Here is a 22904-nt window from a genome sequence, read left to right on the forward strand (position 1 = left end):
TCTTGCAGAAGACTTGTCCTCCAGAACTAGCCATGCTTCGAGCTAATCTTTTCCAGTACAGCTACAACACTGGCATCTGCCCGACAATGTGGAAAACTGCCCAGGTATGTCATGTCCACAAAAAGCAGGACAAATCCAATCCAGCCAATTACCGCCACATCAGTCTACTCTCAATCATCAGCAAAGTGATGGAAGGTGTCGTCAACAGTGTTATCAAGCGGCACTTATCATCAATAACCTGCTCACCGATGTTCAGTTTGGGTTCCGCCAGGACCACTCGGCTGCAGACCTCATTGCAGCCTTGGTCCAAACATGGACAAAAGAGCTGAATTCCAGAGGTGAGGTGAGAGTGACTGCCCTTGACATCAAGGCAGCATTGGACCGAGTGTGGCTTCGAGGAACCTTGTTAATTTGAAGTCAATGGGAATCAGGGGGAAAACTCTCCACTGGCTGGAGTCATATCTAGCACAAAGGAAGATGGCTGTGGTTGTTGAAGGTCAATCATCTCAGCCCCAGGACATCGTTGCAGGAGTTCCTCAGAGCAGTGTCCTAGGCCCAACCATCTTCAGCTGCTATATCAATGACCTTCTCTCCATCATAAGGTCAGAAGTGGGGATGTTCGCTGATGACTGCAGTGTTCAGTTCCATTTGAAACTCTTGATGACGCAGTCCATGTTCGCATGCAGCATGACCTGGACAACATTCAGGCTTGGGCTGATGAGTGGCAGGTAACATTCGTGCCAGGCAATAACTATCTCCAACAAGCAAGAGTCTAACCGCCGGCCCTTGACATTAAGCGGCATAACCATTGGCAAATCCCCCACCATCAACATCCTGGGGGTCACCATTGACCAGAAACTTAACTGGGCCAGCCACATAATTACTGTGGCAATAAGAGCAGGTCATAGGCTGGTTATTCTGCGGCGATTGTCTCACCTCCTGACTCCGCAAAGCCTCTCCACCATCTACAAGGCACAAGTCAGGAGTGCGATGGAATACTCTCCACTTGCCTGGATGAGTGCAGCTCCAACAACACTCAAAAAGCTCGACACCATCCAGGACAAAGCAGCCCGCTTGATTGGCACCCCATCCACCACCTTTAACATTCACTCCCTCCACCACTGGTGCACCGTGGCTGCAGTACCATCTACAAGATGCACTGCAGCAACTCGCCAAGGTTTCTGCGGCAGCACCTCCCAAACCCGTGACCTCTACCACCTAGAAGGACAAGGGCAGCAGGTGCATGGGAACACCATCACCTCCAAGTTACACACCATCCTAACTTGGAACTATATCACCGTTCCTTCATCGTCACTGGGTCAAAATGCTGGAACTCCCTACCTAACAGCACTGTGGGAGTACCTTCACCATACAGACAGCAGCGGTTCAAGGCGGCGGCTCACCACCACCTTCTCGAGGGCAATTAGGGATTGGCAATAACGCTGCCCTTGCCAGCGACGCCCACATCCCAGCAATTAATTAAAAAAAATCTAATTGCCCAACAGCACTAGTGCTCACCCACCATAGTTTCGGGGCTCAGCTTAATTTGGGTAATTGTAGCTCATCCACTGGGGTGGGGGCGGTAGAAGTGGGACATAAAGAAATTGCATTTATGTCCTGCCATATCATTGCTTTCAGGATACCACAGCACTCCTTCAGTACTGTAATAAGATTTAAACCCACAACTTTCTAGCCGGCAGTTATGCAGGTAAGGTAAGGAACATGACCAACCAGATCATGTACTGGGTCCGTAGGCTCACTCAGGTTAGGCCACACGGAAAAAAGGACTGGCTGTGTTAGGCGAGTGTGGGAAGGAATTGGTACAAGCTGGGGCTGTGGTCCAGAACGGAAAATGGCAGTCTGAACCAAAGCAGACTGGCTCCGATAGAAGAGAGAGTCTAACCAAGACTGGAGGAGGAGTTGGTTGTTAGATCCGCCCTGGTTGTTCCTCGGGCTTCTTCTTTGCAGACAATATTCTCCGTTCGGCTTCAGTACACCTGTAAGTTAACTCTTTATAAAGCGACATTTTTCCTTTCATTTTGCTGAGGACTGGGAGGAAGAGCCGGAGCGCGACGCTGCTCACTCGCAAGGGGCAGCACGCCAATCTGAGGAGCGACTCTTTTCCAGCGAATAAAAAACCTCGCAGAAACGTGAGAATTATTTTCCTTTTTCCCAGGATCTGTTTCTGGTAACTCGAACCGCGTTAAACAATTACATCAACAACAACAACAAAAACAAAAAAAGGAGGAATCAAAGAATAGTTCCCAGTCTCACTTTTCGGTGATTTGTAAAGAAATCTAATAAAAGGGGAAGTGATTTGTTATTTTCTGTATTTAGAAATTTAAACATGAAAAAAGAAGTTGCTGACCGCAGTGCCTGGCACAACCAAACCTTCGAGTCTGTGGTCCCTGCGAATGTCTGCAGCAGCCAGGTGAGTAAGGAATTTAATGATAAAAATTGTTACTGCCTACTCGTGAAAAAGTTCGAGGCATTATATTTTAACAGGATAAACTGAAGTTAGACGGACAAAAGTAGTGACTGATCTAGAATTTTTTTAAGTTAAACAATTCATTGGCCAAGAACATATATCTTTGAGATTTAGTTGTGCATAATTATTTTACCGCTAGAGTTAAATGTATTTTGGGTATTGATATCAAAATGGATAATACTGATATGACATCCTATGTAATCCTATATAAGACTGATTTATGACATCCTATATAATCCCAATATATAAGACTGATATGACATCCTATGTAATCCATATAAGACTGATATGACATCCTATGTAATCCTATATAAGACTGATATGACATCCTATGTAATCCATATAAGACTGATATGACTTGAACAGCACTGCCTTGAACAGCACTGCCTTGAACAGCACTGCCTGATGTCAAAGTAACGTGCTGACTTTTTAAAGCACATCACTTTTTAGAGCGGTTTGTCTCTTTCTTTGGGAACGATTTTCCAGATGTTTTCACACATCTTGTTGTTTTCTGTCACACACAATCCTCTCACCAATTCCACCCCGTGACATTCATAGGAGTTAATGCTGCAGCAGCTTAAATAGTCGAGCTAGAGATCCTGGACACCTGCCGTGTGTTCTTACGTGGTAAATTCCTTTTTAGGAGATATTCTCTAATATCTTAAGGCCACATTGTATTATGGTCTGCCTGCTTCACTTCAATAAACTTGAAACTCTAGAAAATTGTAATTGTCGTGCGTGTTGCAGGAGAAGAGAGATGTGGGGAGCAAATCAAAACAAAATACCAACCATTACCTTAAGTAAAGATTGAACTTGTTTTTGGCATTTGTTATGTGGCCTGCTGAAGGATAAACTGTACAATTCTCTTGAGAATTTATTCTGAGAAATTAAATGAAAAGTCACAATATACTCGGGGTCCTCACTTGGAAATGTTGGCAGAATCAAACCAAATATTTCAACCTGACCTCGACGAAAAAGGGGTCAAAGGTGTAAAAAAAAATCGTTAAATCAGAAATCGCTCTGAGTGCTTTCCTTTTATACTGCTGCTGTTGTCAAAATCGGCCATGTTGGCAATTGGGGAACAACTTGTGTTGTACCAGTTCTGTTACACTTCATTCTTTCTTTCATCAGTTTTAACAAACTTGCCATTAAAATCAATCCTTATGGCTTAGCGGCTAAGCATGCTGCTTGGTGTAGAGCTGAGCCATACAGACCAGAAGGTGTCAGATAAGTCCCTGTTTATTTTTGGAGATCGTAGAATCATAGTTGGAATAGGAGGGAACAATTCGCTTCAGTGTTGCTGAGAGGGGAAAAGTCAATCAAGCTTCCTGCTCCAGATGGTTAAGTATTAAGCCTATAGAAAATGTGTGTGTGGATAGGGGATGAGGTGAGCATAAAGCTTCCCTGTGATGCCCCCAATGCCTGAATAGCTTCCTAACAATCACTGCCTTTGCTCACACATGAAGAATGGCCACTTGGGTGATATATTGAAGAGCTGACGTTACTCATGGAATGGTGCAGCAGGAAGAGTCAGTGCCTTCAGGACAGAAAACGAGAAAAGTGCAGGGGGGGGGGGGGAATTAACCATCACCACAGGGATCTTATTTCTACCATTGTCTATAAAAGAGGCAAATTATAATTGCAAGAACAGCAACAACAACATCTTAGCGCCTTTAACGTAGTAAAACGTCCCAAGGTGCTTCACAGGAATGTTATAAAGCAAAATTTGACACCGAGCTACATAAGGAGAAATTAGGGCAGATGACCAAAAGGTAGGCTTTAAGGAGAGTCTTAATGGAGGAAAGAAGTGGAGAGGTTTAGGGAGGGAATTCCAGACCTTAGAGCCTAGGCAGCTGAAGGCATGGCCACCAATGGTTGAGCGATTAAAATCAGGGATGCTCAAGAGGCCGGAATTAGAGGAGCGCAGATATCTTGGTAAAGTTCTTGTATGATGATGTAACTCCTGTAAAGCTACAGTTCCACAATCCTTTCCCCCCACCAGTAATTACACTTTTCTCTTGTGCTAAAGCTGCCTGCATTTGAAAAATGGCTTCCCTCGTTCAACGTATGTATGCAGCAGGGATCAGTGACATATCCATGTGTACTTGCAACGTTGACCTGCACTGATCACTGAACCAGAACCAGGGGCCAATTTGCTGTATTTCACCCCAATAATGGGGCATAACAAACTGTGAAGAGGAATTCAGGAGTACATAGGTTAACAGATGGGTAGATAGGTGGTGGATGAGATTCAATGTAGCAAAATGTGTAATACATTTTGAGGTAAAGAAGAGTATACCCTAATGTGTGAGATTCCTAACAGAATGGAGGAACAGAGAGATTTACGGGTACAGATACATAAATCTTTAAAAGTGGAAGTGCAGAAAAAGCCATAATAAGTCAAATGGGATTCTGGGTTTTCTTTCTGGCTTAATTAATATAAAAGCGAGAACTTAATGTTGAATTTGTACAATGCATTGGTTAATCCACAGTTAAAGTATGGCATGCAGTACTGGGCACCCTATTATAGGTAGGATATATGGGAAAGTTACAATGAAGATTCAGTAGAATGATATGAGGAATCAGAAGTTATAGTTATGAAAAAAGGCTCCAAAAAGGGGTATTTTTCATAGGAAAAGAAAATATTAAAAAAAAGAACTTGCATTTATAAAGGGTTAAAGGAAAATCTAATAGAGGCTTCCAAAATTATGAAAGATTTTGAAAAGTTAAATGGTGAAACATTGTTTCAACTTTGGCAAATTGGTAGCAAGGAGACTCAGGACTATCACTAAAGAAAAAAAGACTTACATTTATATAGCACCTTTCAAAACCTCAGGACGTCCCAAAGTGCTTTACAGCCAATTAAGTACTTTTGAAGTGTAGTTACTGTTTTAATGTAGGAAACGCAGCAGCCACTTTGCACACAGCAAGCCCCCACAAACAACAATGTGATAATGACCAGATAATCTATTTTTTTGGTGATGTTGCTTGAGGGATAAATATTGACCAGGACACCAGAGATAACTCCGCTGCTCTCCTTCGAAATAGTCATAGAGTCATAGAGTTATACAGCACAGAAAGAGGCCCTTCGGCCCATTGCGTCCGCGCCGGCCATCAAGCCCTGTCTATTCTAATCCCATTTTCCAGCATTTGGTCCGTAGCCTTGTATGCTATGGCGTTTCAAGTGCTCATCTAAATGCTTCTTGAATGTTGTGAGGGTTCCTGCCTCTACCACCCTTTCAGGCAGTGAGTTCCAGATTCCAACCACCCTCTGGGTGAAAAAGTTTTTCCTCAAATCCCCATTAAACCTCCTGCCCCTTACCTTGAATCTATGCCCCCTTGTTATTGACCCCTCTACTAAGGGGAAAAGTTCCTTTCTATCTACCCTATCTATGCCACTCATAATTTTGTACACCTCAATCAGGTCCCCCCTCAGCCTTCTCTGCTCCAAGGAAAACAACCCCAGCCTGTCCAGTCTTTCTTCGTAGCTGAAGCGCTCCAGCCCAGGTAACATCCTGGTGAATCTCCTCTGCACCCTCTCCAAGGCAATCACATCCTTCCTATAGTCTGGCGACCAGAACTGCACACAGTACTCCAGCTGTGGCCTTACCAGCGTTTTGTACAGCTCCATCATAACCTCCCTGCTCTTATATTCTATGCCTTGGCTAATGAAGGCAAGTATCCCATATGCCTTTTTAACCACCTTATCCACCTGTTCTGCTGCCTTCAGGGATCTATGTACATGCACACCAAGGTCCCTCTGATCCTCTGTCTTTCCTAGGGTCTTACCATTCATTGTGTATTCCCTTGCCTTGTTAGTCCCTCCAAAATGCATCTTTTACGACCACCTGTGAGAGCAGACGGGACCTCAGTTTGACGTCTCATCTGAAAGACGGCACCTCTGACAGTGCAGTGCTCCCTCAGTACTGCACTGGAGTGTCAGCATAGATTTTTACATTCAAGTCTCTGGAGTGGGACTTGAACCTACAATCTTCTAACTCAGAGCTGAGAGTGCTACTAACTGAGCCACGACTGACACGAGAGGAATGAAAGGGGAAAGATATCATTTTTCTTTCACACAGAGAGCTAATCACACATTTAAGGCTTTGCCACCGGTGATCTTGAGGCAGAGACTATAATATCATTATCAAAAAGAAATTGGATAAGTATTTGAAAAGGAAGAATATAAAATGATAGAGATAGGGCAGGGAAATAAGATTAGACTAGATAGCAACGGTTGAAGAGCTGACACCAGCATAAACACAATAAGCCGAATGTCTTCCTCCTGTGTTGTAATTTCTATGATTCCCCTCTCAGTGAATGCTGCAATAGGAAAAGGAATAGACAAGCATGTGATAGGACTAAATGGGCTAGAGAGAGGAATGACAAAAAGGACCAGGTTCATAGAGTTCTGTCAAACGCACAATGCAATTTTCATGGATACTTAATTTAACCTAGAAGGTTATACACACGGAAAGGACCTAAAGACAATGGGCTGTATATTCCGATCCCTATGGGTGTGTACGTGCTGTGTACACACCCGTAGGGACATCGGAAATGCTGGTTTCAGGCATTGCCAAGCGCATGCGCTGAAAACCGGCATTTCCAATCTGTCAAGAATGGTCTTGACAGATCGCACGCCTGCCCTGGAGAAGGGCTTCTCCGGGCGGAGAGTTCCACTTTCTGGAGAACCTCCGCCCGCAGAAAACCCTTAGAAATCTTATGCCTGGTAAAAGCAGATGTAAGGCCTGCTTTTACAAGTTGAAAAAAGTAAAAAATATTTTTAAAAATTTCACTCATTTATCATTTAAAAAATACTTTAAAAAAGGTAAGTTTATTTTTAGCCCCGTAAAAAACTTTAATTATTTTTTTCAAAAAATTAAATTTTTGTTTAAAATATTTAATTTATTGTAATTTCAACTCATTTTTAAAATGTGATTAAAAAAATGTATTTAATGTTTTAGTGTTTTTGGGAGATCTCCATTTATATTTTTGACAGGTCTATGTGTCAAGTGTATGAAGGGAGATTCCCTTCTTTGATTGGCTCCCCATGGCCTACGTGATCCCAGGGACGCTTGCGAATCGCATGCACCTCTGGGATACGTGGGCCCTGCGCATTTCGAGTTGGAGAGGCTCAGGAGCAGAAGTGTCCGGATCTCGGGAGCCCTCCGGTAAGTCCGTAGATTTTTTCCAGATCGGAGGCTTCCACACGCAGGAAGCCTCCGATTGGAAAATACGGGACAATGAAAAGCAAATGCAGAAACTCCGTAAAACATTGAAAACATACAGTGGTGCACATTCCAATTCAGTTAACTAAACAATAGCTGCAGAGGTAAGAATCAAGCTCAGTATTGTGAACAATAGCACAATTTTGTTAAGATTTACATTGATGGTTCTAATGAAGACCAGAATGCAAAGATTTTGAAAGACTTTATATAACGCCTTTCATGACTTCAGGACATCCCAAAGCGCTTTACAGCCAATTAAGTACTTTTCAAGTGTAGTCACTGTTGTAATGTAGGAAGCGCGGCAGCCAGTTTGCGCACAGCAAGCTCCCACAATCAGCAATGTGACAATGACCAGGTAATCTGTTTTAGTGATGTTGATTGAGGGATAAATATTGGCCATGACACTGGGGAGTACTCCCCCGCTCTTCTTTGAAATAGTCCACCTGAGAGAGCAGACAGGACCTCAGTTTAGCATCTCATCCAAAAACAGCACCTCTGACAGTGCAGCACTCAGTGTTAGCATAGATTTTGCACTGGAGTGTTAGCATAGTTTTTTGTGCTCTGGAGTGGGACTTAAACTCACAACCTTCTGACTCAGAGGCGAGAGTGCTACCCACTGAACCATGGCTAACACACCATGGAAGTGAGTAACAGATCTAAGGAGTTTGGATAAGATCCAGAAAGAGAAGTGGAAGAATTTAAAATTGAATTGAAACAACTTTAAAAAGCTCTGGTTAGAATAAAAGAAGGTTTACAGAAAAGGTAAAGGAGAAAGAGAAATCATGGATATCGGAAGAAATCCTCAACCTAATGAGACTGAGAAGTTATTGTAAAGTATGAAATGATTTTAAATACCAGGAACTAGATGAGATGATTGTTAGGATTTGGATGTTCTTCAAAAGTACTTCTTGTTTTACTCAGATTAAAGGACCACTTCTGTGAGACAGTCCACACTTCAGATGAACCTAAATGTGATCCTCTGCACAAAGTAATATAGGAGATAACATGCCCAAAGTGAGGAATAATCATGCTTCCCTTTGCAATGTACACTGGAAACAGTAAATACCGATCTCCCTGCCTAATTTTAAAAATTCATTCTCGGGATGTGGGCGTCACTGGTAAGGCCGACATTTATTGCCCATCCCTAGTTGCCCTTAGAAGGCGGTGCTGGAGCTCTTGACCTGCTGCAATTCTTGTAGCAGTTTGATGCAATTTTTTGATCTGACGGCTTCTTGGTCAATTTTACTGACACCAGTTTTTTTAATTCCACCTTCAAAAAAAAAAATTGATTTCAAATTCTCAAATTGCCATGGTGGGATTTGTACTCTCATTCATGTATTGTTAGTCCAGACCTCTGAATTAATAGTCCAATAACATAACCAGTACAAAGCTGAGAGATGAATCATGGGGCAGGATGGCGGGATGGCGGCAGGAGAGCTGGTTGGAGGGTTCCAGTCCCGCTCCCGTCTGCAGCCGCTCTCTGAAAATGATTTTCTGGCCTTGTTAAGCCCGCCCTGCGGGGTTCCTGGCCAATTAATAGAAAGCAGGTCTGATGACGTCATTTGATGACGTGTCATCAGCCGGTTTCCTTAAAGGGACCATGTGCAAATTGATTTTGACAGTTGTGCTGTCCGTGTTCTACAGCATTGAGGTGCTGCAAACACTGACGAGCACTGCACAAAGGTGCACGTCTGCACCTAGGCTCACGCATGACTCCCTCCATATGCTTATGGAGGGAGTCACAGCACGCAGGGAGATTCTCTTCCCTTCCCATGGGCGAAAGAGACCTCCCCAGGAGATCAACGTAGTCTGGTTGCACATTGCACAGGACACAAGCAGGGATGTCGTCAGGAGTCCCTGGCTGCAGTGGTGCAAACCTTTCATTGATCTCAGTAGATCACGAAATATTACTGCAAAGCCACACTCAAACTCACCCTGCTGTGCCACTCATCACATACCCATCCCTCTGCCTTCCCTAGCCTACTCCTGCACATCCTTCCTCACAACAACTTACCTTGCACCTCCACCCGTGCTCCCACTGCCACGGGAAGCCATTGTATTGACTCTGAACGCGGCGCTGTATGTATAACTGACGCGTCCCTACGGGGAACAAGCATTCCATTGTACTTGTTACATATGGCAAATAAATCTAATCTGAATCTGAATCTGATCTGAATCTATCTACATTATCACTTCCCCATCTCACCAGCCACCCCTTACACTCACCCTCAACCTACTGCAAGCATACCAACTAACAACACACAGGGGTAGGCACTTGAGAGGTTTAGCTAATGTTCTTGTGAAGTTTCTGGTAATGTGTTGTCAAACATTGAAATCTATATTTTCAACACTTCGCTTTATTGGACAGATCTGTGCGCACCTTGTGAAGTGTCTTAGTGAGTTCCAGTGAATATTGAGACATAACTACCTGCTCCGCCCCCCCCCCCCCCCCGCTATTGTGATGAGTGTGAAAGGAATGGCTTGGACATTATAGGGATGCTTTATGGGCTGGTGTGGGATGGTGTCAACCTGGCGCATCATGTGGCAGCCAGGGTGTACAGCGTGAAGTAAATCTGGCCTCCCGGGCAGCAATGTTGTCAGGGGCTGAAGCCCTGTGTCCAGTGCAGAATCAGGTGATGGCGGAGAAGGTTAGCGTTGTTGTTGGTGTGCCTGTTGATGTTGGCGTTGGAGCTGATCGTGGCAGGATTCAGAGGACCAAGGTGAGATTTTTTCAAGGGCGCCGATGTTGCTGGATTAGATGGCAGCTGCAGTTGAGATGACAGAAGCGATCTGTCGATGGAGAGAGAGATTGTTCCAATGAGGTGCCACTGGATAGAGAGTTGGCTCCAAACACTTGCAAGCTACAGAAAGCTCACTCTGTCTTACAGATGCAGTAACCAACAGTTTCTGAGCACTGAAACTGAACATCTGCAACATGGCATCCTTTATACCACTTCTGCAGCTGTCAGGTTATCAGATAAATCAAACTCAACTCACGACAGAGTGAGCTGGTGTGTTCCCTGAGCAGCGGGTAACCCGTGGGGGAGCATGTAAAATTAGAAGGTAGGTTCAAAATAGCATTAAATTGGCTGTTAACAAGCCATTTTATGATCTAAATTGTCTCCCCCACCGCTTGGTCGGGTCAGTTCTGCTCAGACAGACCCCACACCTGGGAGTCTCGCGTGATGGCGGGTTGACAGTGGGTTTCCTACCCGCTGTCAATCTTTGCTATTTTGACAGTGGACCCGCCTCCAACCCACACTCTGAGCGCCGGCAAAATTCCGCCCATGGTGTTTCTTACACAGCTTCCAGAGTCTGTTACACAACTTAAAGATCAGACCACTCTCTGTAGTATTACACTTTTGCCTTGGATCAATATCCATGATGCAAAGTTTAGATATGAAATAGAATATTCACCGAGTGGTCCAGTAACCCAACTCACTAGCAGCACTGGAGAAGCAGAAATGCTCTGAAGAAACTTTGATATGGGCAACAGTTATGTACCCTCTTTGCACACAGAAACTGCTCCATAGGTTTTATGATACAATATTTACACCTATGGAAAGAAAGCAACTCTCCGAATCCCCTCCCCTCTCTGTCAGTTGGCCAGCACAATTTTTTTAGTAAGCAGCTAAGGATTATTCCTTACAGGACAACTGCAAAAGGAATCAATTTTAAAGTGGCTACTCTCTGGCCAGCTACTAAAATCCCATTAAAATATTAAAACTAGATTTTTAAAAATAATTTGAGCCAACATATCTCCCTCCTCTCCATCATCATAATTATAAAGGAAAAGTATATCAAAAAAGAAATAACTTGCCTTTCATGTCCTTTAGAGTGTCCCAAAGTGCCTAATTAATTACTTTTGAAATGTAGTCACTATTATTAGGAGAATTATGTCGGCAAACATGGCAGCTAATTTGTGCATAGCAAGGTTGTGCAAACAGTAATGAGACAAATGACCAGTTCATCTCTTTTTGTGGTATTGATTGAGGAATAAAAGTTACATCAAGTTACTTCGAGTCTGCAGAACAGAAACAGGCCATTCGGCTCAATTGGTCTGTGCCGGTGTTTATGCTCCACACGAGCCTCCTTCCACCCCTCTTCATCTAACCCTATCAGCATATCCTTCTATTTTTTTCTCCCTCGTGTGCTTATCTAGCTTCCACTTAAATGCATTTGTACAATTTCTCTCAACTACTCCTTGTTGTAGCGCATTCCACATTCTTATCACTCTTTGGGTAAAGAAGTTTCTCCTGAATTCCCTATTGGATTTATTAGTAACTACATTATATTTTTGACCTCTAGTTTTTCCAGACATCTATCCTATCAAACCCTTTCATTATCTTAAAGACTCCTATCAGGTCATCCCTCAGCCTTCTCTTTCCTACAGAAAAGAGCCCCAGCCTGTTCAGTCTTTCCTGATGGTTGTATCCTCTCAGTTCTTGTATCATCCTTGTGAATCTTTTTTGCACCTTCCCCAATGCCTCTATATTCTTTTTATAATATGGAGACCAGAATTCTACACAGTACTCCAAGTGTGGGCTAACCAAGGTTCAATACAAGTTTAACATAACTTCTCTGCTTTTCAATTCTATCCCTCAAGAAATGAACCCCAGTGCTTGGTTTGCTTTTTTTTTTAAGGCCTTATTAACCTGTGTCGCTACTTTTAGTGATTTGCGAATGTGTATCCCTAGATCCCTTTGCTCCTCTACCCCAGTTAGACTCTTATTATCCAAGAAGTATGTATCCTCTTTATTCTTCCTACCAAAATGCACCACCTCACACTTATGTATATTGAAATTAATTTTTCAATTCCACGCTCATTCTGCAAGTTTATTAATGTCTGTCACTTTATTTGTGTTAACTACACCCCCAATTTGTCTGCAAATTTTGAAATTATACTTCTGATTCCGGAGTTCAAATCATTAATGCAAATTGTTAACAGGAGTGTGGGCCAGGAGAATTCCCCTGCTGATCTTTGAATAGTGTCATGGGAACTTTATGTCACCCTGGACAGGCAGGCTGCGGTTTAAATCCACATCTAAAAGACTGTACATCTGACAGCATAGCATTTCATCAGCACTACAATTAATCATGGTAGGTGTAGATGGAAGAATAGCTCAGAGAAATAGAAGAACTGGAGAGAAGACAAAAGTGCAGAAAACACAAAATTCAAAGTGTTGATAGTCAAAGGGAAGAAAAATTGAACAAGTGTTTCATTAAGAATGAGCTGAGAAATATTGTATATGGTAAGAAGGACATTGAATCTAGATGGGCAGAGTATATATAGATGCTTTTGTCACTAGGTCAAAGTCTGAAGAAAAGGCAAGTGTTACGTCCAGCTAGAAAGACCAGAAGTAACCACATTGGAGGTTGGACATGGTATGAAGTAAATGAAGAAAGGAAAGGCACGTTGAGAAAATGGTATTCTAACAAGATGTTGCAGAATATGGGGTAAATTTGGGTCCAGAAAATCTGCAGTATGATCTACGTCTCAGGAGTCCTACCCAAAAAAATCAAAGGGTTTAGAAAATCAAACCATCAGTCCCATGAGCCACACTGTGAAAGTGCTGCTAAAAATCTCACATAAAGAATAAAAAGGAAAGTAAATTTGAAATTAAATGCGATAGAGTTTGGATTTAGAAGTGGGAAAGGAAATTGCAAAGGAATATTTGGTTTGAGAATAATAACAACAACAACTTGTATTTATATAGCGCTATGGAGGGATTTGAAAACAAGGATGAGAATTTTAAAATCGAGGCGTTGCTTAACTGGGAGCCACTGTAGGTCAGCGAGTAAACGGGACTTGGTGCGAGTTAGCACACGGGCAGCCGAGTTTTGGATGACCTCAGGTTTGTGTAGGGTAGAGCGTGGGAGGCCAGCCAGGAGTGCATTGGAATAGTCAAGTCTGGAGATAACAAAGGCATGGATGAGGGCTTCATCAGCAGATGAGCTAAGGTGGGGCGGAGACGGACGATGTTGCGGAGGTGGAAATAGGTGGTCTTAGTTATGCCACAGAAATGTGGTCAGAAGCTCATTTCAGGGTCAAATATGACAGCAAGGTTGCGAACATTTTGGATCAGCCTCAGACAGATGCTAGGGAGAGGAATGGAGTCAGTGGCTAAGGGAACAGAGTTTGTGGCAGGGACCGAAAACAACGGCTTTGGGTTATTAAATAACGAGTAAGCAGACAGTAGAAATGGAAAGACATTTATCTGTGCGTCGAGAATATAATAAAACTTTGACAAGGCGAAGCACAAATGATTAATAGAGAGTCTAAAAATAGTTGGAACTGGTGGGAAAGACGCAACACACATTGGAAATCATTAGTGGGAACAATCTGCAGCATTAAGACAGGGTAATGAGTTAACAAAATGGGCATAGATCAGAAGAGTTGTACCATATCACTAAATGCTTGCAAGTTGCAACGTATCCTCTGAATTCATTATCGGAGACAGTCCAGATAACTTAAAATTTGGCACCTACATCAATAGAAAATTGGCTAAGAACTAAAGATACGTCATTGATACATGACTGAATAAAGATACAATAGAGATTGCAAGGGATGCTATGAAGATAAATCGCGCACATTTGGAATATGGATTGAAAATAAACATTATGACAAAGTAGCATTTGTAAAGCACATTTTAATGTAATAAAATGCCCCAAGGCGTTTCACAAAGAGGGAGTTGGACAGCGTTGAGGAGAATTAACCAAGGGCATAGTCAAAAACAGTAAATACTCAGCAGATCAAGCATCATCTGTGGCGAGAGAAACAGAGTTAACGGCTGTAATTTTCTGGGGTCCGTGCAGGCGTGATCAGAGGCGGGTTGGGTGGGATATTTGCAATATCTTGGAGCGGGTCAGTTACCTGCCGTCATCCTGCCTCCACGCGCCTTTCCCTTGGGCGCGTTTGCTGGCGTGACAGTGACCCGAACGGCAGAGGCGGGCAAGCTCATTTAAATCATTATCAGGTAGTTGTCAGACCCTTAAGAGTCTTTTTAAACCTACCTTTCAAATTTCCCTGGATGACCACAGGAATAACACAGCTCGGGAACCATGTCTGTCCACCTGAGGCAGAAGTTGAGTGGCCATTGATCCAGCTGATTAGTGCACAGCATGGAAAGTACAATAAAGCTGATCACTTCCCTCAGGCAGGAGCTGTTGCTGATTGCATTGCCAGCACGGATTTAGCTTTCTACAGGCTGCAAGTGTTACCAGCAAATTCGGCATCCAGTCTAAGCTCATTGTTAGAACCTATCACATCATTGACAGATTGCTTCTCTCATCCCTAATTGACCTGCCATCTATTCCATCAGCATGGGTGCCGTCTATACTGTCTCACCTTGGTCCTCAGAATCGGACCACGATCAGCTCCAACACCAGCAGCACCAGGCACACCAGCAGCACCAATAATATCACCACCAACCTTCTCCTCAACCACCTGTTGCTGCACAGGACAGAGGGCATATGTGCAGGGCTGCACCACACTGGAGGCGGTACCCCCAACACAGGGTATACAGGCAGAGGATGAGCTTCCTCAACATGACTGAGCAGCACTGCCAAAGGAGGCTCAGGCTGGAGCAAGACCTGTAGCCCAGAGGAACGGGTGGACACACCTTATCAGTGGCTGTCAAAGTCACCGGCGCTCTCAACCTCTTCGCCTCAGGCTCCTTCCAGGGATCTGCAGCAGACATTTGCAGCATCTCGCAGTCGGCCGCCCACAAATGCTTCACAGGTCACCGATGCCCTGTTTGACAAGTCAGCCGATTATATCAGTTTTGCCACTGATGAAGCCAGTGGTACTGAGCGGGTGCTCGGCATTGCCGCTCTGGCTGGCTTCCCACGGGTGCAGGGCGTCATTGACTGCTCACATGTGGCCATCAGGGCACCCCATCACCACCCAGGAGTCTTTGTCAATCGTAAGGGCTTCCACTCCCTCAATATGCAGCTCGTCTGCAAACATAGGAAGATCATCATGCATGCGTGTACCAAATTCCCTGGCAGCTGCCATGAGAGAACTGGCACGGACTCGATGGGCTGAATGGCCTCCTTCTGTCCACTCTCTCTTCACTCCTCCATACAGACTTTCCAGCTGTCTGCTTGGAGACAAGGGCTATCCACTGAAGACATGGCTCATGACACCCTTGAGGAGGCCAAGAACTGAGGCCGAGGGAAGATGTAATGAAATCTGGTGAAAATGTGGCTGTGTCAGAGCATGCAATAGGCATGCTGAAAATGCACTTTAGATGTCTTGGCAGATCTGGAGGAGCCCTTCAGTATGCAGCAGCGGAATCACCGTGGTCTGTTGCATCCTGCACAATGTAGCGCAGCAGCGAGGATTAGCGCTGCATGAGGAGCAAGGCACTGAGGAAGAGGACGAGCAGGAGGAACCTGCGGTCCAGATCTCACCAGCACCCAAGCACATTGTTGCCCGGGAGGCCAGGGATGGCCTCATCATGGCCAGATTTACTTAACTTTACGCAGTACACCCATATGGCTGCCACATGCTGCTCCAGGTTGGCTCCACCTCAAGGCAGCACAATAAAGCATCCCTACAATGACCAAGCCATTCCGTTCACACTGACCACCATTGCTGGAGGTAAGGTTATGTTTCACCATTCACTCCAACTCACTGAGCCACTTCCAAAGGTGCACACAAATTTGCCCAAGACCGGAAAGTGGTGAAAATAAAGATTGTTATGTGTGACATCACACCAACGGAAACTTTACAGAAACATTGAATAAAACACCCTTTTGAATCTACTTGTGTGTCATCTTTCTCTTACATGTGCTTCTATGAGGTGCTACCCCTGTGGCTTCAGCAGAGGTAGAGGCAGGCTGCTCACTTCCCTGCTGCGACTGCTTAGATGCTCTTGGCGGTCGTCCTCTGGGTTTTGGAGCCTCTAATGGCTCCACCAACGTCCGCTCCTCCTGCAACTGTGCAGGGGCAGACTCGGCCACTGCTGTCCGAGGAGGCATCTGGGGCTCTGACTGAGGGGGTGGCAATGGGGGAGAAGTGTGAGCACTTTGAGAGGAGCCCCCACTTCCATGTGCCCTCTCACCATCATCTCTCTCATGGGCGCCCTGCACTTCCCTGCTAGCAAGAAGCTGGTGAGCACCTTGCTGCACATCAGTGGGGCCATGAGGACCCACGTCCACATTGACATCCCTCCTAGAGAGGAGGTCTATGAGCCTCTGCCATCTACTCTCCATAGATAGCCATCTATCATAGAAACATAGAAGATAGGAGCAGGAGTAGGCCATTCGGCCCCTTGAGCCTGCTCCGCCATTCAATGAGATCATGGCTGATCATCCAAATTCAGTACCCTATTCCTGCCTTCTCTCCATATCCCTTGATCCCTTTAGCCTTAAGAAATATATCTAACTCCTTTTTGAATATATTTAAATGAATTGGCCTCTACTGCCTTCTTTGGTAGAGAATTCCACAGGTTCACCACTCTCTGGGTGAAGAAATTCTTCCTCATCTCTGTCCAATAAGCGAGAGTCTAACCACCGCCCCTTGACATTCAACAGCATAACCATCGCCGAATCCCGCACCATCAACATCCTGGGGGTCACCATTGACCAGAAACTTAACTGGACCAGCCACATAAATACTGTGGTAACGAGCAGGTCAGAAACTGGGTATTCTGCGGCGAGTGTCTCACTTCCTGACTCCACAAAGCCTTTACACCATCTACAAGGCACAAGTGAGGAGTGTGATGGAATACTCTCCACTTGCCTGGATGAGTACAGCTCCAACAACACTCAAGAAGCTCGACACCATCCAGGACAAAGTAGCCCGCTTGATTGGCACCCCATCTACCACCTTAAACATTCACTCCCTCCACCATCGGCGTACCGTGGCTGCAAGATGCATTGCAGCAACTCACAAAGGCTTCTTCAGCAGCACCTCCCAAACCTGCGACCTCTACCAACTAGAAGGACAAGAGCAGCAGGCACATGGGAACACCATCACCTGCAGGTTCCCCTCCAGGTTACACACCATCCTGACTTGGAAGTATATCGCCGTTCCTTCATCGTCGCTGGGTCAAAATCCTGGAACTCCCTCCCTAACAGCACTGTGGGAGTACCTGCACCACATGGACTGCAGCAATTCAAGAAGGCAGTTCACCACCACCTTCTCAAGGGCAATTAGGGATGGGCAATAAATGCTGGCCTTGCCAGCGATGCCCGCATCCCATGAATGAATTAAAAAAAAGCCATCTATTCATCTTAGAGACCATGTGCTCCTGTGAGTGGCACATTAGCTGCTCCATGCAGGTGGCCATCCTATCCTACAGTCGCCATCACCTGTGACACAGTGGTGCTCATGTTAGAGATGGACTCCTCCATTCTCTGCACATTTGCAGATATCGCGCTCGCAAAACCTGTCAGAGCCTCCTGCACTTCTTGCTGCATCTCCAGGATCGCCCTCTTTCTCGATGGCCCCTGAGGCTCAGCGTCTGCATGCAGCTGAGCAGAGCTGGGAGCTTCCTGCGCCCTCCGGCGAGGAGTCTCCACTGCTGTCCCTGTCTCCACCATCTGCTCTTGCTCACTTGTGAGTTGTGAGACACCAGATGACAACACTACTCTATCTCACGTGGGTCCCACCGAGGTGTGCATGCTGGATGTGCTTATGTCTGGTGACGGTGCGCCCTCAGAGGCTGGAGGCTCCTCTGAGGAGTCATCTTCCTCTTCCTCCTGGACAGTGGGGAGGACCCTGGATGGACCTGTTGGGGGCTAATGAGATGAGTTAGATATGATAACCATTCACTAGCTGCTGACATCAGTCCCCATATGAGTGACTGCTGTATGTCATGTAGCTGTATGATATGTAATTCTGTCACCAGGTTGCTGAGATGTCCCCCTCTCTCTGTCTCCCATCTCCAGCTGCTCGGCGACTCCCGAAACTTCTGAGGCAGCCTCCTCAGCTGTTGTTAGGGTCGGCAGTTATGGCATTCCACCTCCCATTCTCTCCCTCGACCTCTTATTGTGAGCTCTCTTTTCCTGCAAGGAGGGAAAGAGAAGGTTGAGTGAGAGTGATGGAATGAGTATAAGGAACAATGGGTTACATCTTTAGAGGGAGACTATGGTGGAGTGGGATGCTAAAGCCAAGTGGCCTCCCTTGTGTGTTGTTAGTTGGTATGATTTCATTAGGATGATGGTGAGTGTGAGGGGTGGTTAGTCAGATGGGGGTGTGAGTATGTAGATAGAGAGAGAGGGATGGGTGGACATACAAGGTATGTTGGTGTGAGTAAGGATGTGAACAGTAGGGTTGCGAAGGCAGAGCGATGGGGATGAGAGGAGGAGCAGGATGAAGTTGATTGTGGCTTTGCTAGGGTTGCAAAATTCCAGGAATTTTTAAAAGAGGAAACTTTCCATGGGAATGTTTGGGAATTTATGGGAATTTTTAGTTTTTTTGCACACTGATGGTTTTTGTCTCTGACCCTTATATTATCTTTGTCATCAAAATAGACACACTGTTCCATACAAATAAAAACAGGCTTTCAAAACTTTATTTAGGTTATAATTTTGAACTTTATTGAACCCCCACAAAAAAGACCCATCTAAAATAAAATAAAAAGAGCATCAGCTTATTTAGCCTGTAATTTGTCCTTATTTTGTCCCTTTGAGTCTTCTACTCATGAGTCTTCTGAGTCTTCTACTCATCATTGCTCCTCATGATTCTCTGACTCTGGCTCTGACGTGTCCATTTCCTCCTCTGTGTCACTGTCTAGCTGTGTGGTGGACACTTCTGTATCTGGCTCAATAAGTTGTAGGTTCGCCCGGAAAGCCACCAGTTTCTCCACTCTTGTTAGTCAGCCTGTTGCGCACCTTTGTATGCGTATTCCCAAAAAGTGACCAGTTTCGTTCAGAGGCCGCTGATGAAGGTGGGATTTGGAGTATCACCGATGCAATGGGTGACAGAGCCTCAGATGCACAAAGTCCCTTCCACCAGGTATGTGCACTGATATGCTTGCATGATTCCCATATCCCGTCCCCATTCCAAAGACCTTGCTTGGTAGAGAACTTTGCCAGACATCCCAGAACTTTGCCCACGTCCAGATTGAGGTGGCGTGAGAGGATAGAAATCACACTGTAAGCGCTGTTGATCTGTTCTCCAGAAAGTATTGGTCTCCCAACATGCTTTGGGTCCAGCATGTATGCTGCAGCATGAATCGGCTTGACACAAAATTCTTGGCGCGTCTGTATGAATTGAACAATTGCCTTCTCCTCTGCTTTGAGCAGCAGGGATGTGGGTAGGGCAATGCTGATTTGTTCTTTTAAATCAGCAAAAAGCCTGAGAACATCTGACAAGACAGCGTCATCTCCTTCAATCTGAGCAATTGCAGATGCTACTGGTGAGAGTAGTTTAAGGCTGCTAACCACTCTCCCAAAACACATCATCCAGCAGTATTTTCTTGATGGTGGTTTCCATATCCCTAGACTGGGATATTACCATTTCTTGCAGCGACTCCTTACCCGCCAGAAGGCTGTTGTACATTATGACAACGCCACCCCATCTAGTGTTGCTGGGCAGCTTCAGTGTGGTGTTCTTGTTCTTTGTCATTTGCTTGGAGTTGTAGGTTGCTGCAACTATCTGTTTCCCCCTGACATACTTAACAACTTGCTTGGCTCTCTTGTACAGTACTTCCTTGGTTCTCAAACCCATGATGTCCTTGAGAAGCAGGTTGAGCCCATGAGCTGCGCACCCAATAGACGTAATATGAGCGTAGGCCTCCTCCACTTGAGCCCAAGCGGCCTTCATATCCGCAGCATTGTCAGTAACTACTGCAAAGACCTTTTGTGATCCAAGATCGCTGATGACCACTTTCAGCTCATCAGCAATGTATGTGCCTGTGTGTCTGTTGTCCTTCGTGTCTGTGCTCTTGAAGAACACTGGGAGAGGAGTGGAGACGATGTAGTTTATGATGCTCTCCCCTCGTACATTTGACCACCCATCTGAGATAACTGCAACACAGTCTGCCATCTCTATCGTTTCTTTGAGCTTTCCTTGGACTCTGTCTACTTATTTGCTGGAGGCTGAGTATAACAAAGCGGGCAGGATTTTCATTGGGCTGTGGAGTCGGGATTGGAGGCGTGCGGAGCCTTAAAATACCGGAATCGGGTCCCGTCCCCATCCCGCACCCAAACCCGCCTCCATGCCAGTTTCAAAGGAGGCGGGTACCCGCCCCGCACTGGGACCCGCCTACCCGAGGCGGGAAGGGATTAGTGCCAATTAACTGCCTGTTAACAGGTAGTTAACAGGCAGTTTTTAGCCTAATCCCTATTTTTAAGGTTGAAGTGTGGGATTCCCGACGGCACCAAACCACGCCAAGTTAGAGGAGTCGGGCCGTCGGGTTGAAGTACTTGGAGGGGTCAAGATGTCGGTATTCAGGCGAGTGATGTGTGCATGAGTGCAAAGGTAAGTGTGTTTGGTGTGTCTAAAGTGATTAAATAAGTTTTACATACCTTTTCTTACCTTTTCAGCCTTCCTTCCTTTAGGTCTTGGGAGTCCCTCATTTCACCGGCACAGAAAGCAGAATGGCTGCGAACTGTCAAAAGTGACAGCCTGCAGCTTTCTATGCAGGAGAGATTTCTAACTGAGTCCGTGGAGAAGGACTCATGTTAGAAGTAAGACTGTCAGTGTTTGACAGCTTCAAACAACTGTGAAACGCTGATATTTCATCTGTCAAAACCTCTTGACAGATGAAATTTCAGTCTGTGACATCACCTGTTGCTGGGTGGCCCTTAATTGGTCTGCTGAGCCCGCTGGGCGGGCTCAACAAGGTCAATCAAGTTAAAATCGCGTGGATTGGCCGCATCTCGATGGAGGCGGGACTACAACCCCAAAAGTTGTAGTCTCGCCTCCAACCCGACTCCTGAATGAAAATCCTGCCCAGCATGTCTGGTGGGAGGACAGTATGCAGGGCGAATAACATTGAAAAATCTCTTCCAGTACACATTGGCTGTGAGCATGAGGGGTGAGCCTGTCGCATACTGCATTCTTTTGGCTATGGTTATCCATTGTATCAAAGAACCCTCCAAGTGCTGATGATAAGGAGCCTAATGCTGAATGTGAGCCATCATCTTCTTGAATGGAAGCAGAGGAACTCTGGGCTGACTGCTGTGAGCTTTAAGTGAAGTTGTTGCATTTGGATCAGCACGATTGCAACAGGGTGAGTAAATTTTTCCTGATGCTCCATGTGATGGAAGCATGACCTGTGCATGCACGACGCTACATCACCAATAGAGGAAGCTAATCGCTCATCCACTCATCCAACCAATCAGGACACATTTGTTCACAGTCACACACAAAACTTGTAATTATTAAAACAAGCCAAGTAAGAAGATAAACATATATTGATTAAGAAATTCCTTAATAATTAAGATTCCATCTCTGTTAGTAATTTTAAGAGAGGACCTGTGGAAAAAAATGAAAGAAATACAAGAAAAACAATATTATGCTAGCATGTGCTTTTTTGGGCAAAATTCCCAAGCTAAACTTCCCGTGGAAAATTTCTGGAAATTTACCGGAAACTTTCCACCCCTTCGCAACCCTAGGCTTTGCACTCACCTTTCCTGATCTAATGAGATCATTGAAATGTCTCCAGCACTGCATCCATCCTGACAACATTCCTGCTGTTTGAAGCTATTTGGAGCCAGGCTCTTTTGGTCTCCTGGGGAGGTGTCTTTCACCCATTAGAAGGGAAGAGGACCTCCCTGTGTGCTCTGACTCCCTCCACAACCATATGGAGGGAGTCATTGAAGAACCTGGGTGCAGCCCTCTGACTCAGTGCAGTCATATTTGGCATTTTTTCCAGCAATCCAATTGTGCAGTGTGCTGCCTGCACACTCCTAGATGAACCTTCAAATGCAACATGGCCATGGCTCCTTTAAATATCCCGGCTGAAAACGCGTCATCGATGATGTCATCAGACCTGCACCATTTAATAGGGTCGGGTAACGCGCAGGGCAGGCTTAATAGGCCTCATTAGCGCAAAGTCGATTTCTGCAGCGGAATGGAATCAACAATGGGGTCACGACCCGCCATGGCGACTGCCTGCACCCCACCCACCCAGGTAAACGAAATTCTGGCCAACGATTCAGTTGATGACCTTTTATCAGAACTGGAAGAAGTTAGAGATTTAATGGTTTATAAGCAATTACAGAGCCAA

The 22904-nt window shown here is 45.2% G+C and overlaps 1 protein-coding gene across 1 annotated transcript in view; it reads left to right on the forward strand.

Moving 5' to 3' along the window:
- The first annotated feature begins 1814 nt into the window (after positions 1-1814).
- The window catches only part of LOC147107670 (suppressor of tumorigenicity 14 protein homolog), a 157896-nt gene continuing 136806 nt past the window's right edge, over positions 1815-22904 (forward strand). Inside the window, exon 1 of the mRNA XM_086006894.1 lies at positions 1815-2431. Coding sequence (XP_085863020.1) covers positions 2348-2431 — 84 coding nt within the window. The 5' untranslated portion in view covers positions 1815-2347. The remainder of the gene's footprint in view (positions 2432-22904) is intronic.

The sequence above is a fragment of the Somniosus microcephalus genome, chromosome 14, assembly GCF_052327205.1.
Source record: "Somniosus microcephalus isolate GS21.2 chromosome 14, FLI_Smic_1.0, whole genome shotgun sequence".
In the NCBI taxonomy this organism is placed as follows: domain Eukaryota; kingdom Metazoa; phylum Chordata; class Chondrichthyes; order Squaliformes; family Somniosidae; genus Somniosus; species Somniosus microcephalus.